Raw genomic sequence first — 19,321 nt, forward strand, 5'->3', positions numbered from 1 at the left:
TGAGTGTGCAGCTTTGCTCCCTATCAGTGCCGAAGTCACCAATGTACTGAATACTGAAGCCATTGTATAGCACCAAGGATGATAGATAGGTAGAATATCTGCTCAGCATCCTGGGACAATTCTGAGGTATCCGTGAGGTAGTGAAAGTGTCCCTTTCTAGCTTATTACACACCTGTTGGATGTGCATGTAATGCATGTTATCAATTAGCATTTTTGGAATGTAGTCAGCCAGGAATGGACTGAAGGAATGTAGAACAAAGCAAGTCTTCCTTTGTTCTGGAAATCTCAGCTGCCTTCTCGCTAATGGAGTAACAATATCTCTTTAATACAATAAAATCCCCATTATCTGTAATCCAAGCAATCGGCAGCCTCAAGCAACCGCCAAAAGAAATCACAACAAATAAGTTTAAAAAAAACAAGGTTTAAAATGCTGAAATGCACATTGAGGGCTGGAACATCTTACCAGGTAAGATCACCAGGAACTGGTGTCACTAGGAGGCTGTGGGGGATGCAAACTGTACTAGGTGGCACCCACAGAGGGGGTGACACCAAAATGACTGTCTATAAAATTTTAGTGCAGTGTTTCAGCAGAAATTTATTATTTTTTATAAATGTATCCCTTTAGTTAGTTATAACAACAAAAACATTTTGCGTCAGCCTAGTTATTAGTGGTTAGTTCGCCAATCACGCAATACGCAATATCAGGCAACCGACAAATTCACTTATACGACATCCACTTATACATCATCCACCAATCCCCATAGGTGCCGGATACCGAGGGTTTTACTGTACTTGTAATGGATTTGTGTCTCGACTGATCCTCTAATGTTCAATCCTTGCTCAATGGGGTAGATTTTAAAGCATTTGAAAGGAGGAGCTTGGGGAGGAAGAGAGATTCCAGGGAACCGTCTCCTGAGATTGAAGCTTGGACAACTGAAGCCAAGGCTTGTCAACGGTCAAGTGAACCACAAATATCTCAATGAATTGAAAAAGCGGAGAAGGATGGAGGAAGTAGATAGAGTTGAGGTCATGAAGTAGTTTGTCCTGGAGGGAGAAATCTAATTTGAAACATTCCTCAAGCAGGAGCAAGTGTGGGCAAGTGAATCGGGGAGATGATGTTCCATAGGGTCAAACATGACACGAAATATGCAGTGAGACAATCATGAAGTCTCTACCTTTCCAAGCCAATGACAGACAGCAGCAATTCCTGGAACATCCAAAATCACATCAATGAGTATTCTAACATGTGGAAACTGTGGCCCCACTTACACATAAGGTACACAGCAGGAGAGGAGTAGGACACTCAGATCACAAATTGGCCTCACCATTCAGATTTTAGATTTATTGTCAGACTATATACATGACATCACATACAACTCTGAGATTCCTTTTTCCTGCGGACACTGCAGAATTACCACTAATAAGTAATGCAAAAATTGACTGCATACGGCATAAACATGTAAACAATCAAAAGAACAGTAAAGAGATTCCAAATGCAAACCGACTATAATATAGGAAGAGCAAAGAAAATCAATAAAGTGCACAAGTCCCTGGTTGACTTTGTTGTTGAGGAGTTTGATGGTGGAGGGGTAGCAGCTTTTCCTGGTGGTGTGAGCTTTGTGGCACCTATACCTCTTTCCTGATGGCAGCAGTGAGAACAGAGCGCACGCTGGGTGGTGTGGGTCTTTGATGATCGCTGCTGCCCTCCGATGGCAGTGTTTCTTGTAGATGTACTCAATAGTGGTGAGGATTTTGCCTGTAATGTCCTGAGCTGTATCGGCTACCTTTCAGAGGGCTTTATGCTCAGGGGTATTGGTGTCCCCATAACAGATCATGATGTAGCCGGTCAGCACACTTTCCACCACACCTGTGAAGAAATTTTCCAGGGTTTCTGGTATCATGTATCATGTACCTGTCCAAGTATCTTTTAAATGCTATTAATCTACCTACCTCTACCACCTCTCCTGGCAGCCTCGCTTTACCCATCACCCTCTGTGAGAAATATTTTCCCCTCAGATCTCTCTCACCTTAAGCCTATTCCTTTTACTTTTAGATTCCCCTCATCCTACATTTTCTATATCCAGCACCATTTTATAAAATGCCTCCCTTCACTCCAAGGTAAATAGTTCCTCCTATCCAAACTCCTTGTATCTCATGCTCCCCAGTCCAGGCAACATCACTGTGAATCTCTTTAGTTTAATTACATCCTTCCTTCTAACTAGCAAAGCTTCTCTTATGTTATCTACATACTCTGTTAACTCTGTTGTCCACCAACAATTTATTATTGGCCCCTTCATTCCACCCCTCAGTTTCCACAGCACCACGTGTCCTCATACCACACAAACATTTGTGGCATTCCATTCTACCTCACCTTCACCTATTTTGACCTCTCTCCAGTCGTTACGTTAATCGACACAGCGGCATTCCTTTAATCTTGGAAGAGATATGCCAATGTGTTCAGCCCAAGGCATGCTTCATTGCCGAGCCAATGCCTCCATCTGAAATCAAATAGACCGCTTCCGAACGTGGTGATGTTTCTTTGAAGAAACTCTGTTTTCCTTCTCTTTCTCATTATTGGCCCTGTGGGCAATACGAATAGCTACTCCTTGCCAATACGGCAGGCAAAAGTTGCAAGATGTCATATACATTACATTTTTGGTATTTTTACAATAAAAGAACATGACAATAAGGGAACCTTGAACCTTGAACACAGAGGTGAGTTTTAATTCACGTAGAGTACAAGTGCGGTAGCATTTTGTCAGCTATTTCAGTTCAGCTTGGGCGGCATGGTTAGCGTCACAGTTAGTGCGACTCTAATCAGGACCAGGGTTTGAAACCAGCCCTATCTGTAAGGAGTCTCCTCATGTCTGCATGGGTTTCCCTGGGGTCTCCAGTTTCCTTCCATGTTCAAAATGTACCCCCGGTTAATTGTAGGTTAATTGGGCATAATTGTGCAATGTAAGCTTGTGAGCTGAAAGGGTCTGTTACCATGCTGTATGTCTAAAACATTTTTTAAATTTAATTTAAAATGTAAGAAATCTCCCCTTGAAGCACTCATCTTCAAGATTCTTTAATTGTCATGCAATAAAAGAGGTGTAATATTACACAAAATTATCTTTAATCTATTGTAAAACAGACAGATTCACCATCTGCAGAAATAGAGGGCGCCTCTTACAGATGGAGAAAAAAAGCAAAAGAGAGAGACCCAGAGTGACTGAGTGTCCATGGATTTACCTCCAGTGCTCCTGCAGCCTCCACAACCACACAGACTCTAGTCCAAACCATCAGCAACCTGGGCTCCAGATCCAAACCTCTGACACTATCAGGAAGCCTTCAGCACCCTCTTGCATCTTGGTTCCGATACCTGGTTCCCCTTCAGCCAGTCTCCAACAGTCCGCAACCCAGTGTGAGTCCTTTGACCATAGTCATGAGCAGCCCTAGCCTGCAAGAGTTCCTCACCTCGAGTCAACAATAGCCCTGCTGCCTGTGTGTTCTACAGCCACAAACCCCCTCACTGGTCTGCCGCCGTGGAGCCATGGGTTGTCTCCTCTGTTTCTCCTTCTCAAACATAGGTGTTCTTCCCATTTTTGGTGCTCATAGGCACTGCCATTTTGGGCCCAGGCCCCACGATCAAAGATTTTAAAATAAGCCACTATTGGTTCGCTTAACAGGCAATTTAAAGTCTGTACATAGCTATTGGTAGTTGGATTGGGTAGTAGAACCCTGCAGAGGAGTGCTGTCTCCACTCCTCACTCTCTGTGGGTCCACACCAGTGGCAGCGCTGCCAATGCCTTCTTTAGCCCTGATCAAACACACTGGGGACTCATAAAAATCCGAAGATGCTGGAATCTGCAGCAAAACAAACTCAATGAGGGGCTCAGGCCCATTTTGTCAACCATTATTTTTCTTCCAATGATACTGGTCAACCCACTGAGTTCCTTCAGCAGGTTTTTCTTGTTTTAGTCTACCATCGACACACTCAAGGTCACTCAAACTGTTGACCCTGCCTTCATTCATACTGACTCGTTCACACCTGATGTTGCTGATCCACGATGACTCCCAATTAGTCAACATCACAACTTGTTTTAAATCCCTCAATGGCCCTCACCCTCTGTATTGGGAGTGGATTGTATTGGGAAGGGTTGTAGCTGTCAATGTGACAGCATTGCCCCCTACCTGGTTGGAGGACACACCAGCTGCCAATCAATGTTTGGTTCCACCCCACCCATTAATGCACACCTTGCTGTTGGCTCCTTGTAAATTAACTGGACTAGATTCTCCAGCTTGGCTGTACCTGGCCTTGGTCATTGGCTGTTGTAATTGAATTAACCCTCCTGGTACCAAGTAAATGACCAGAGCTGGACCCTCCAGCACTATAAAGGTGCCATATGTTCTTTGTTCTCTCTCTTTGCCAGCTTGGGACTACCCTGCTTCACTCCAGGATTAGAAATCTGGAAGGGCGCTAGAGGAACTGTTGGTAAGATGTGCACTGTTAAAAGGGTTGCGAGCATTTAATTAGTGTCCCTTGTAACATAGAGCAGTTCCTGCACTGAGTCAAGGGTTAGTGGGGCATTGTAGTGATTTTTCCTTGATCATTCTATGTACCAGTTCATTGTGTGTGTATTTTGTTCCTAAACTATTTTCCCCTTATTCGTTATTAATTTTCCCCTATTACTTTCACATGGCTGTTGTAAAGTGTGTATGTGTGCATGTGTGTGTGTTTTGCATCTGTTACCAATTCCCACACTTGCCTTCTGTAATAAAATTCTTCCCCATCAAAACTATGTCCAGAGTCCTTGCCTTTAAGACCTACCAAACTGGTTTCCTTACTGACAACACCCTCCTTATCAATGCGATATCTTTTAGTTTCACAGCCCTCTGAGATATTGGCACTCCCCTAATTCTGGCCCATCGAGAATTGCTGAATTAAACTGGTTCACTGTGAGCAATGATACCTTCAGTCACCAAGGCCCTGATGTCTGGAATCACCTCCTAAACCTTTCCAACTCTCTTTCTCACTTTAAGATGCTCCTTGAACCCTACCTCTGACCTCTCTATCCTACAATATCTCTGTGGCAAGTTAGAGATGTGTTTTGTTGAATAAAGGTTATGTGAAGCACTTTGGGTTATTTTAAGTTTATGTTAACAATCTCTCTCGCATTATCAAAATTGATTGTCATGAATATGTCATGAAATTCATTGCTTTGTGGCAGCATTGCAGGTGCACCAATGCAACAAATTACATTTTAAAAAAAAACAAAATAAATAAATTGGTGAAAAAGAAGAGAAAATGAGTTGTGTCTGTGGTTCATTTTCCAGTCAGAAATCTGATGGTGGAGAAGAATAAGCTGTTGTACACTGTTGGGTGCTCGAGTGACAGAGTATTTAGAGGTGGTTTGGGAGGAATTGCTAGAGCAGCTTGCACACACATATTTTAAAACAAAATATTTCCAGGACTTTTACAGAGTGATTTTTGTAGAAAGACCAACAAAGTTGCAGAATACAGCTGGCCTGGGAGAGGATGTGATTTTTGCAGGCAGAGAGAGAACAGTTTTGCTCTCAGAGAGGGAGGGTGTGAAACCGAGAGAGAGAGAGAGGGAGAGAGGGAGAGAGAGAGAAATCAATTCCTGAAGGACAAGCTGGCAAACTTTGGAAGGCTGCCTGGTCAAAGGAGAAGACTGGTGGTCTGAAAGGTGACCTGAAAGAAAGAGGATCTTTTGGAGAACCCTGAAGGGGGAATGTTTCATCAGCAAGACTGATTGAGAAGGAATCAGTTGCGGATGTCCTGGAAAAGAAATCTCTCTCTGAAAATTAGCAAGAATCCTCCTGAGTAGTAACCATTTGCCTGTTTAAGCACCAAAGACTGGTGAACTTTGTTAATGCTAACTTCTATGCACAGTACAAGAATTACCTGCAATCAGTGAGATTGGACTATGGTCCAAAGAACTTTTCTAATCTTAAATATACATTACACACACCTGCGCTTCATATTAGAGGGGGGGATTAAGTGGGTTAGATGGGTTAAGTAATAAGTTAAAGTTTAATTCTGTTTTCTTGTTCAAATATAATTAAAAACTACTTTTGTTTAAATAACCCTGTATTATAGTGCATATCTATTGCTGCTAGTTTTTGGGGTCCTCTGGACTCCGTAACACTCATCTTCAGGCTCCTGTACCTCCTTCCTGATGGTAGTCATGTGAAAGGCCATGGCCTAGGTGATGAGAGTCCTTGAGGATGGAGGATGTTTTCTAAGCCTCTTGTAGATGTCCTTAATGGAGTGAAGATTCATGCCCATGATGGTGCAGGCTGAGTTCACAACCTTCTAGAATATTTTTTTTGTCTTGCGCATTGACACCTCCATACCAGACTGGTCAGAATGTAGAAATTTGTAAGAGTCTTTGGTAACATACCAAATCTCAAATTCTTCACAAAGCATGCACTCTTCGTGGTTGCATCGAAATGAAGGTGTCATCAAGTAATTTGTCCACGCCTTGTACCCTGCTTGGCCTGATCATTGTTCCAAGCAGCATATCCCTCGTGCACACTTGCACCTCTCTGTCACATGCATGCACCAACCAATTGAACTCTTGCACCTTCCCCATCCTCTGCATTTTACATGCAGCATAAGTGCCCATCTCTCTGAGGTGCATCTCTGCCATAGGGTAGGTGCTCCACCTATTGGTTTGCCTGTGAACTGCAATGACCAGCAACGCATTGCACAGAACGTGTGATGGAGGATTTAAGGGCTCAGGCATGAAGCGTCGGTTATATATCTTTATCTCTAATGGGCACAACGAGACCTGTTGAGTTCCTCCAGCATTTCTGTGTTTTTATTGTGATAGAGCACGAACAGAGTGATAAATTCATTCATGTTTATTTTCTACATGAAGCTTTTCCATCTTCATCTCAATTATTTTATTCTCTTTCCCAAACTGCTAATTGAACTTCAACACCCAAGACACTGAAGATGTTGGAAAGCCAAACATAATCTGTTGGAGAAACTCAGGAGAACCCAGTGGGAGAAAAAAAACCATATTGGTCTGGAATGCATTCTGTCCTGAATGGCAACCATTCGTTTTCTCCCACCGATGCTACTCGACCCGTTGATTTCTTCCAGCAGATTGTGTTTGACTGCTAATTCAATTTCCACTTTGAATACTGAATATTCATCTTGCCTATCACTTCTTGAGGTAGGAGTGTCTGTGTTCTTGTTTCTGTGAGTAAGCTTGCTTGGAATTGGAACTACACTCAAGGTCTTGGTTTGGATAACCACCAATGGATGCATTTTCTCTACCTGTCTGATTTTAAAAACCTTTAGTCAAGTTGCCTTCTCTATACATAAAATTTCACCCACTTATGCAGTTTTTCCTGATAGTTGCAACTTCTCAGTTTTGGCATCAATCCAGTCGATCTTTTTGAACCAGTGCCTCTATATTTGGGTTCTACTATAGAGAGTAGAACAGTGTGAAGTAGCTCAATGAAGAATGGACCAATCATCACCAAATCAGATGACAGGTCACACCTGAGAGATTACATCCTGTCTCCATGTTCCTGGAATTCCCCTCCGGGATATAAATGCCATCTATTTTAATGGGTTAAATTAATAAATAATAAATAACATTACACAGTGGAACTTCAATTATTGAAGTTCGTTATTAGAGATAAATACAAAATAACCAAATGTTTTGTGATTGGAGCGGTAATCTGAATGTCAAGCATTTGTTTACATTGCAGTGGCAGATAGCCAGAAACTGACCCCTTATGTCAATGACTTGGAAAAGGTACAGAGAGTCCACCTTGTACTTCACAGGATCATTGCTCTTGGATAGACAACCATCAGAATTACAAGTGGAATATAGGCCTTTAAATTCAATCAATCCTCATTAACATTTACATTCCACACAAGGAATTACTTATTCTTATCCCCAGGAGTCCAGATCCTAGATCCATTATTCATGGATGAACATTGATCTAGCTTCTTCCTCAACCAATACCCATGGTGTGGCACTGCCATATTCTGTGCAGACACACAGAATCTCTCCTTTCATGCGTCTGCATCTTTTGCACTGAGGACCGGTGAACGCTGTTTCGTCAGGTTGTACTTCTACAATCAGATGATGACTTGTCATGAACTCTAAAGCCCCAAAACACCATTTAAAGTTATTTCTCTTACTACCTATTCTAAATCTCGTGTATTTATGGTCCTTTATACCTTAGCAGCTTATGTGAATTGCAGGCTTTTGCATTGCAAAAAAAATCCAGAACTGACCTTGGCAAACAGCAGAAGATTTTATAAATCAGTCTGGTGCTCTGGTATCATCACGTAGCCTGTCTCAGAACTATAACTTGGACAACATGTTCCATGTTGACACCAAGGACACCTAGACTTTAACTACTAGCAGGGAGCTACCCTTCGTTCGATACTCAAATAATATTAGCAGATTAATAAATGAAAAGAGAGACCCTTGTGTGACTGCACAGAATATGGCAGTGCCACATCGAAGAGCAAAATTAAATTGGCTGAAGACTGTTACTGCTCTAAAACAAATACCTGGAGAAATTTATAACAATCTTTTTATTGATGAAATCCCAATTACAAGGTTAGTTCTCATTGGGTTGAGGTGTTGGAGTGGATGTGGCAAGAATGTGCACAGCAAGAGTTCATGAGTTGAATTCCTACATGACCACTGAGGAAATGGAATTTGTTAAGTTTTGCAAAATGTGGCCCAATACCAGAAAATAACCATGAAATATGGCTGGGTTGTGAAAGCTCACATACTGGCTTTCAGTATTTGAAGTGCTGGGTTGGTGGAGGGGGTGGGGGGGAGGGGAACTGCACCCTCTACTGGGAGAGTGCAGAATGGCATGGCATATGACACAATTCACCCAAGGCTACCATCCCTTCAGAGAGCTAGATTTTGGTGAGACGAGGATATTGAGTGCTTTAGAATACTGAACAGTCAAAACAGACTTCAGATACTGGAAAGCAGAACACTGGAAGAATTTGATGTGTCAGGCAACATCTGTGGAGATAAAAGACTTTGGGTCAAGAATGGGAGGGAAGGGGAAAGAGAACCAGTATTTGGCAGTGCAAGGTTGCACCTTATGCTTGATCGCTGAGTTCATCCGACATTCTGTTTTATTAGCATTGGCTGCAGGTTGGGCTTGATCTAAATGAATGTAGAACAGGTATATTAGGTAAAACCTGTGGGTTTTGAAGTTTGTTATTAGAGATAACCCTCGGGGTGAGGTCACCAACATTCATCAAACCAAAAAATTTGGTAAAAGAAGAAAAAAAACTGCATTTGTGTGGCACCTTGCATGACCTCAGGATGTCCCAACCCCATTTTACATCCAATTAATGTGTCATGGAACTGGACAATTCCAAGTTGGATGTTTGCAAAGAGGAGATGAGGTGAACTTTCAACTCCTCCCCTACCAGAGGACATGGGTGAAGGGTGAAAAGGGAAATGTTTAAAGGGGACATGGTGGGGGGGTTGGAAGTTCTTCATGCAGAGAATGCTGAGAGTGTGGAACGAGCTGCCAACTGAAGTGGTGAATGCGGGCTTCATTTTGACATGTATGAAAAATTTGGATAGATACATGGCACTATACGGAAGGTAACCTGACCTCTCCGGTGGGAAACAGGTCAGAAGTCACCTCACCTGCCAATCAAGGTTCAATCCACCCACAGGTGAGGCTGCAACACCATTGTTTTTCCACTACACACAAGAACAGGTGGGCACACCTGAACCTCCAAACCCCGCCATGCAGCTGCAGTGTAAAGCCCACCATATTGACCAACTTTTTTTCCCTTGAGCCAACCCTGAGCTCCACTCCAGGTTGTGAACTGCTGGCAACAACGGAGCTGTGTTCTGGTAAAAGGTGGGCGGGCTATTGTGGCATATATCCAAGTCTCACTCATTTTAGATAATAGTCCATTTGTACCTCTGCTAATCATTGTGCTATGCCTACTAGTGAGAGAAGAATGGTCGGTACTGTCTGGTTAACCCTCACTTCACGATCAGGAACTGCGATTATCAGCAATTTGTTGGGATTATCAGTGATTAACTAGTGTACGATATATACAATTTGTGTGTTATTCCTTTGTATGTCTGTGTGAGTGTGTTCCCTATTGTGAATTCCCTCAAGTGGAAATAAAGGCTATAGTTTACTAATAATATGTGTCCAGAACTTGTTGCTTCTTGAACTCTTTGAACTTGTTCTCATCATAACACATGGATGGGAGGGCTATGGTTGGGGTGCAGGTCATTGGGACTAGGCAGAATAATAGTTCGGCACAGTCTAGATGGTCTGAAAGGCCTGTTTCTGTTTTGCAGTGTTCTATGCTCCCAGCTTGATTGGAGGAATGCCGGGTCCTGGATAAAGGGCATCTGGAACTGTCAGTTGCTGTAAAATAGCATTGGCTGCAATAGAAATTCTCATCCGCATCACCATCCTCTCACAATGCAATGCCAGGCCTCTGGAAGCTGGAGTTTCATCTTACCTTGCTTGTACGGCTCGAACGCAGTGGACAGCCCCCGGATGGTAGGTACACACACTCCCCTGTTCAATGTCACACCCATAGTCTGGCTGCATGAGAAATGAGATACTTCAGTCAATCCAGCCTCAGTCATCCCCAGCCTCACTTTGTCTTCATGCTCCCTTCCCTTGCCATCAACAAAAATGTGTCAATGCCCCTGCAGGACCACAGTTAACCCCCAGTCTCGGCCTCTACTTAAGGGAGAAAGTTCAGTGTTTCATGAACATCCTCAGAAATATTATTGTTAAAATACTTATAGAATCAAGGTTTATTGTCATGAATATGTCAAGAAATTAAATGTTTTGCGGCAGTTTCATAGTGCAAACATTTCTATAAACCACAATTCAAAATAAATAAACTAGTAAATGAAAAAGAAAGACAAAGTAAGGCAATGTCTTTGATTCATTGATTATTTAGGAATTTGGTGGCAGACAGGAAGAAGCTGTCCTTGTGCCACTAAGTGCTCGTCTTCAAGTTACTGTACCTTTTTCCTTATGGTAGTAGAGTGAAGAGGCCATGGCCTGGGTGGTGGGGGTCTTTGAGGATAGAGACTGCTTTCTTAAGACACCGCCTTTTGTAGATGTCCATAATGGAGTGAAGTCTGGTGCCTGTGATGTCACAGGCTGAGTTAACAACCCTCTGGAGATTTTCCTGTCCTGAGCGTTGGCACCTCCACACCAGACAGTGATACAACCAGACATAATGCCAATGCTCTTCATGTTTTGAGAGTTTTCAGTGACATATGGAATCCCCTCAAACTCCTCACAAAGTATGGCCATTGGCAAACCTTCTTCATGATTGCATCGACATGGAGGCTCCAGGACAGATCCTCAGAGATGCTGACATCCAGGAATTTGACATTATTGACCCTCATTCACATTTAGCAACCATTTTGTCCTCATGTTCTCACACCTCACTGTAAAAACCATTCAGCCCATCATGTCCATGCTGATTCTCAAATCAATCCCATTCCTCATTTATTTTTCTGTTATTTTTCTCTTACACTCATCCACTTCCCCCATTTCCCTTGCCACCCATCAATACCTACAGTATCCCCCATAATGTTTGGGCTATTTCTTCATTATGATGAGAATTCTTCGGTCATCAGCAGTGCAAGTCTTCCTTGGCCTACCCATTCCTTTGTGATTACCAAATTCACCAGTACACTCTTTCTTCCTCATGATGTTCCAAACTGTTGATTTTGGTAATCTTAAGGTTTGGGCGATATCTATTCTTGTTTTTCAGCCTCATAATGGCTTATTTGACTTTGATTGGCACAACTCTGGTCCTCATGTTGAAAAATGGTAATTACAGACTCCACAGGTGACTAAAAGCTTGGAAATAAACCAAGCCCAGCTCTCTTTTATCTGGACAATGAAGCAATTAAACATACCTGAGTACTCTCAAACACCTGTGAAGCCAAAGGTCCCAAACATTATGGTGCCCAGAAATGACGGGACTATGGATAAAACGTGCTGCAATTTCTACGTGGTTAAACCAAAATGTATACAAATAACCTTGAATAAAATCTGGACTGTGCATTTTAATTACATGTGTATTGTTTGATTACAAATTTAAAACTGTGGAGCTCAGGGGAAAATAAAGGAAAAGAGTGTCTTTGTCCCAAACATTATGGAGGGCACTGTGTAAGTTACAGTGGGCAATTGACTTTCCAGCTTGTGCTTGGAATGTGGCAGGGAACCAGAAGACCTGGATGAGAGCCACACCATCATGGGGAGAATGTGTAAGCTCCTCCTCCAGGTCAGGACCAAACCCGGTTCCCTAGAGACACAAGGCAGCAGCACTAACTGCAGTGCCATTGTGCCACTCCTGTGATTGCTTCATCTCCAGTTGCCCTCTGTGGTGTTGCTCCATTGGAAGGGGTTGTTTGTCTCGCAATATGCACTTGGAGCAGGTCACCACCAATAATGTTGGGGTTCTGCTGGATAATGAATGATCATCCGAACAACAAGTGATGAGAATAGTCTTTTATGCATTTATTTATGGTCGGGCTTTCTTTGTTCATTCTGTTTGCCGACAAACCAAGAATCTCCAAGACAAAGGTATTGAATTTCTATTTACTCATTAGAAGGCATGTGCTATCAATCCAAGCCTGGAGATTCTAGGAGCATCTCCAATGAACCTGCGTATCTCAAAGCTACTGCTCGCTGGTATCCTCCTTTGTAGACAGCACACCCCTTCTCACCATCCCATTCAGTCCAGGTAGAGTTACCCTATGGGGTAGTGGTCTTTGTAGACAGTACAACCCTTCTAACCTTCCCATTCAGTCCAGGTAGAGTTACCCTATGGGGTAGTGGTCTTTGTAGACAGTACAACCCTTCTAACCTTCCCATTCAGTCCAGGTAGAGTTACCCTATGGGGTAGTGATCTTTGTAGACACCCACTCCTTCTAACCTTCCAATCAGTCCAGGTAGAGTTACCTAATGGGGTAGTGATCTTTGTAGACAGCACACCCCTTCTAACCCTCCCATTCTGTTCAGACAGCATTACCCTCAGGTGTACTGACCTTTGTAATTTGAGAGTATGATAAGATCACACAGAAATAGTAATAAGGAGAATGATTCGAGAATCTGTTTATGGTGGGTTTGGACAACCATGTACTCATGCAATCTGACTGTATTGTACCTTGATAGGCTAGACCAGCAATTCTCAGTAATGCCTACCACCACCTTGAGGTGCCACAGCACATGAAAGGGGGCACAGACTGAAATCTTTAATCAGGGGAGTCCCAAGGTATACAAGGGGGCATGGAAATAGAATGGATTAAAACATTTTGGGTAAGAAAAGGACCTTACTGCTAAGCTTTGCTGTATAGTTGCCAAACAACACAAGATTTTTTTTATAAGGTTGGAGGCATTTGGAGACAGCCTAGAATGGCCTGGATAGATATGGAAAATGAACAATGTTTTCAGAGCGTTCCTTGCTTTGAGATGATTGTGTTTGACAGACGTGGACCCAGCTTTAGCTATAAATTTGCCTACCATGTAGTTTTCCTCTTTTGTTCCATCGCCTTCGACTCCAGGAAATCAGTGTACAGGGCAAAATGTTTTGCTCCACATTTCTCGTGTCCACAAGGGCCCCCATTTTACTTCAAGTTTTCATGATAGGTGGTGAATGTATACTCCCTTCTGCTAACTTTTATTGAAGAAGGCATGTATTGTTCTGTGGTGGCTCACCACTAGGCAGGCGAAACAGCCCCACTTGTAAGCCACACGGTGGGACAGCTGGCTAAAGTGGCGCTGTCGGGGGTTTTCCCTTCCTCCGATCATGGGGCTCAGAAGACCGCGCTGGGGGACCACGTGACACCTGGGTGATGTTGGCGCCCTCCAGCACAGTTCTCAGCCAGGTCCGGGCTGGGCGTATAAGTGCAGCCCAGCAGCCTGCAATAAACTAGTCTGCTCACTGAGCTCAACCCGTCTGGTTGTGTGTGTTCTTTCAAGAGCAGTGTAGCTGCCGCTACAATTGGTGACCCCAACTGGTTCAAATGTCTTTGAACCCATCATGAGTGAGCCTGGGATCAGCGCTATAGCCATGAAACTGCCTGAATTCTGGGTTCAGGAGCCGGGGACCTGATTCAGACACGCGGAGGCTCAGTTTCACCTCTGCCAGATTTCGTCCGACACGACTAAATTCTACCATATGGTCGCTGCCCTGGACCAGGCCACTGCCAGATGCATGCTGCACCTCATTCAGCCGAAGACAAATACGAGACCATCAAGTGAGTGCTTACCGGATCCCTTAGACCACACATGTCAAACTCTGGCCCGCGGGCCAAATTTGGCCCGCGATATAATTATATTTGGCCCGCAAGATCATTTCAAAAATGTATTAGAGGTGGCCCGCTGGCCGCCACGCCAGTATAACGCATGCACAGTAATACAACAAATCCCAGAATGCATTGGCGTCAGCCCGCTAATCGCCCCCACCTCCTCTGTTTAAGTTGCAGGGTCTCACCGTGGACTCTGGTTTTGGGGCCTGGCCGGTGTCAGAGGAAGCCAAGGCCGCTTCCCAGCGCCCGGAACCGGAGGCCTCGTGCCTGACCTCGCCAGGACCGTTTCCCACTCCCCCTCCCTGCCGCAGGCCGATCCACGACTCACGGTGATGGGGCCGCTGATCCGCCGAGATGCCGCCCTGCAGCGAGAGCCGATGCCCCCGCACTGTCGTTGTCCGACCCGATCGCCCGCAAACCCCGCCCTCCCGCACACAGGCCTGAGTAAGGATTATGAACTTTAATCTCAGGATAAAAATGGTCCTGTACCTGGATACAAGCTCATTAGGCATAAAACTTGAAAAGTGTGTAAATCAAAGGATATCTGTACCAATGGAAAAAGGGCATAGAAAATAACCCTGCTAGAGTTCATGCCCACAATCAGTCACCCATTTGATTGTTTCAGGAATCATGTTATTCTCCCACATTCTCAATAGCCCTCAGATTTTAATATTCGACAGCACACTAGCAACATTTGACAAATCCTCTATAGAGAAATATTATTTATTGAATATTTTATTTCTCATTTGTTAATGCTTCTGGAAAGAGTTTATCCAAAACTATTATTAAACATTTATTTTAATAAGAAAAAGTTTAACATTACATATGTTGAAAGAAGAGAAAACATGCAGATGTTGTTGAAAATTTTCAATAAATATTTAGTTCGGCCCTCGACTTAGTCCAAGTTTTTAATTTTGGCCCTCCGTGAATTAGAGTTTGACACCCCTGCCTTAGACTATCCAGACATCAGCGTGCCGCTCGGATGCTGTACCTCGATGCCCTGGGGGATAGGTCCCCAATGGAACTGATGGATGAGATGCTCGAGCTCATGGGTGAGCACACCAACTGCCCCCTCTTTGAGTGCATTTTCCTCAACCATATGCCCAGGGACATCCGGCCGCTGCTGGTCCAGGAGAGCTTCACCGACCCGAGGAAGGTTGCCCAGAAGGGCCAAGTACTATGGCTCGCACAATTCCCGGAGGGCTCAGCAGTCCAGCAGGTCACGAGGCATGGACACAACCATGCCAAGCCTGCCCCTAGTGCTGCGGTAGAGCATCCGGCCCCTACGGGGGCCCCCTAAGAGCATAACCAAGGCCAAGACCAAGGCTTGGAAGTGTCATTAGCCCTGCTCGTTCCAGGGAAATGACCAGGCCGGCCATTGTTAATGGCTGCGGCGGCTGGCCAAAGACACAGCCTCCTCTACCTGGGGGACTCAGTCAGCGGCCAACGGTTCCTCGTTGACACTGGAGTCCAGATCAGCATCATCGCGGCCATGGCTGTCAAGTCCAGGAACCAACCTCGTGAACCTCCCCTCCATGCGGCCAATGCAACAGAAATCCGGATATATGGAGACAAGACAGTCCACTTCCAGATCGGTCAACGAAATTTCACATGGAGGTTCACCGTTTTGTCCCTCCTGACTGCCATCCTGGGTGCAGACTTCCTCCTTGCACACAGGCTTCTGGTGGACATTCGAGGTAGGTACTTGGTGGATGCTCGTACCTTCCAGGCTGTTCGCCTCAACACCTCCCGCTTGGAGTAACCGCAGGTGGCCACGATCAGCATGCCCTGAGATGAGTTCCAGCGAATCCTGGACGAGTTCCCGACACCCCTCAAGCCACAGTTCTCCGCTGCCTTGCCGCACCATGCGGTATTCCACCACATCCCCACCCAGTGCCCACCGGTTCACACCAAGATACGCCAGCTCCCACCTGACAAGCTCCACGTGGCGAAGAAGGAGTTTTTGCACCTGTTGGAACTGGGAATCATTCAGCGGTCCAAAAGCCCATGGGTCTTGCCACTCCACCTGGTTCCGAAAGCCTCTGGTGGCTGGCGTCCCTGTGGAGACTATCGACGGCTCAATGAGGCAACAGTTCCTGACCGTTACCCCATCCCTCACATCCAAGACTTTACGACCAACCTGCACGGTGCGACGGTTTTCTCCAAGGTTGACCCGGTGCGTTGATATCACCAGATCCCGGTGCACCCTGCGGACATACCCAAGACAGCCATCATCACCCCCTTTGGCTTGTTCGAATTCCTACTCATGCTGTTCGGGCTCAAGACCTTCCAGCGCCTCATGGACTCTGTGGGCAGGGACTTGGATTTCGCCTTTATTTATTTGGACGACATCCTCGTCGCCAGCAAGGACCAGGCGCAACACAAGGCCCACCTATGCGCCCTTTTCTCCCGGCTTGCCGATTTCAGCCTTACCATCAACCCGGCCGAGTGCCGGTTCGGGAAGAGTCCATGCAGTTCCTGGGTCATACCATCATGGCCGAAGGAGCCACGCCCACCGTTGCAAAGGTCGCCGCTATCAGGGAGTTCCCACACCCGGACAGCCTCAAGGGGCTGCAGGAGTTCGCGGGTATGGTCAACTTTTACAACCACTTCATCCTGGGAGCTGCGCGCGTCATGCAGCCACTATTCGCCCTCATCGCAGCCAAACACAAAATGCTCACTCAGAACCCAGAAGCCTGCACCGCATTCGAGGCCACCAAGGACGCCCTCGCAAAGGCCACCATGCTCACCCACCTGCACACCGACCTGCATATGGCACATATGCCTCTCCCACAGCCGTCAGTTCCGTCCTGGAGCAGCAGGTGAATGGACATTGGAAGCCACTGGCATTCTTCAGCAGCTTGCTCTGCCTGCCAGAACACAGGTATAGTGCCTCCAACCGTGAGTTACTGGGCATTTACTTGGCGGTGCGGCATTTCTGCTATTTTTTGGAGGGGAGGAATTTTACCATCTTCAACCACCACAAACCCCTCACCCAGGTGCTCACGATGGCAAAGGATCCCTGGTCAGCCCGCCTGCAGCGTCACCTCTCCTTCGTGTCGGAGTTTACCACCGACATTCGGCACAAGGTGGGGAAGAACAATGTGGTTGCTGATGCACTCTTGCAACCGGCCATCTGAGTGCTGATGCCCGGCCATGACTTCTACTAGCTTGCCCGGGACCAGAAGTCTGATGAGGAGATAAGGGCCTTCAAGACCGCCATCACGGGCCTGCGGTTCTGAGACCTACTGACTCCAAGCGGTGAAGGCACCATCCTGTGCGATATCTCCATGGGCACCCCATGACCAGTGGTTCCCCAGCAGTGGCACAGGCAGGTCTTCTGTCACATCCACGACCTTTCACATCCGTCCATCAGGTCCACGGTCTGGATGATAGCAGAACGGTTCAAATGGCATGGGCTGCAGAAGCAGTTCACGGGCTGGGCCAGAACATGCACCCATTGCCAGACATCCAAGGTGCACAGGCACATCAGGGCACCCATACAGGAGTTCAAGCATGTCCACATTCACGTGGACATTGTGGTGCCCTTATCCATTTCCTGGGGCCACCGTTACATGTTTACATTGGTGGACCGCACCATTCGCTGGCCCGAGGCAATCCCGATGCCAGACGCCTCCTCCGACTCCTGCTCCCGAGTACTGTTGCATGGTTGGGTCACCCCGTTCGGTGTCCCGGGTCACCTCACCAGCGATCAGGGTGCCCAGTTCACATCTGCGCTCTGGGCACAGCTCGCCAACAGGTTGGGGATCCAGCTACACCACGGTCTACCACCCGCAGACCAATGGACTGGTCGAACATCTGCACTGCCACCTTAAGTCGGCACTCATGGTCCACCGGTCCTGAATGGGCGGACAAACTGCCTTGGGTGCTCCTGGGCATCCACTCCACTCCCTAGGAAGATCTGCAGGCGTCATCAGCTGAGCTGGTCTACGGTGCGCCGCTGGCACTATCTGATGAATTCGTCAACGCACCTCACAATCCCCAGTGTTCGCCGCATGAACTACTTCCTCACTTCAGGGCACGCTTGGACTTGTTCGAACCCCCACCGCCAACCAGACATGGCACCCACCCGTCTCATGTTCCCGTCGAACTGCTTTCTGCGTAGTAAATTTTTGTTCGGCAGGGCCAGACCGCGGCACCTCTGCAGCGACCGTATGAGGGGCCGTACAGGGTTGTACAGTGTTCCGGCTCAACATTCACGATGGACATTGGCGGCAGGCGGGAGCTGTTTACTGTGGACAGGCTGAAACCAGCGCACCTCGATTGCACCCAGCCCGTAGTCGTAGCCCAGCCCAAGAAGCAAGGCCGCTCGGCGAAAAAGGACATTGGCACCAGTTCTGGGGGGTCTGTGTGGTGGTTCACCACTAGGCAGGCAAACCAGCCCTGCTTGTAAGCCACGCGGCGGGGCAGCCGGCTAAAATGGCGCCATTGGGGGTTTTCCCTTCCTCCCAACATGGGGCTCAGAAGCCCGTGCTGGGGGACCACGTGACGCCTGGGTGACGTCAGCCCCCTCCAGCGCAGTTCTCAGCCAGGTCCGGGCTGGGAGTATAAGTGCAGCCCAGCAACCTGCAGTAAATTAGTCTGCTCGCTGAGCTCATCCCGTCTGGTTGCGTGTGTTATTGCAGGAGCAATGTATCTGCTGCTACAGTTCATTATTTTCCATAAAATTTAAGCCGACTTTTGAGCTAAGCCTTGGAAGAAATGCTTTCGTTTTGTAATAGGTAATTTTTGTTACTTTCAAAAATAATTTTACCCATAAGCTCTTTGGCAAAAGAGAAGTGTCGGCTGCATTTGGTGGAATACTTATTGTAAGGTTTCATTACATCTCCCCAAATCCTTCTCTGTCAGGAGCTTGATTTGTTTTCAAACGAAAGCATGGGGCCAAGCCATTTTAGGAACTGACGTTAACAGAGAAATTCAAGCGAGGTCGATTGATCTTCAGAGTGATATAATTGCACACCATAAGT

The 19,321-nt window shown here is 46.1% G+C and overlaps 1 protein-coding gene across 5 annotated transcripts in view; it reads right to left on the bottom strand.

The window, feature by feature from the left end:
* The window catches only part of susd2 (sushi domain containing 2), a 135,443-nt gene that overhangs the window by 51,199 nt on the left and 64,923 nt on the right, over positions 1–19,321 (bottom strand). For all 5 annotated transcript variants that reach the window (XM_069932926.1, XM_069932927.1, XM_069932924.1 and 2 more), the window contains one exon: positions 10,508–10,593. In XM_069932926.1, the coding sequence (XP_069789027.1) occupies positions 10,508–10,593 (86 nt within the window). The remainder of the gene's footprint in view (positions 1–10,507; positions 10,594–19,321) is intronic.

This window comes from Narcine bancroftii, chromosome 4 (assembly GCF_036971445.1).
Source record: "Narcine bancroftii isolate sNarBan1 chromosome 4, sNarBan1.hap1, whole genome shotgun sequence".
In the NCBI taxonomy this organism is placed as follows: Eukaryota; Metazoa; Chordata; class Chondrichthyes; order Torpediniformes; family Narcinidae; genus Narcine; species Narcine bancroftii.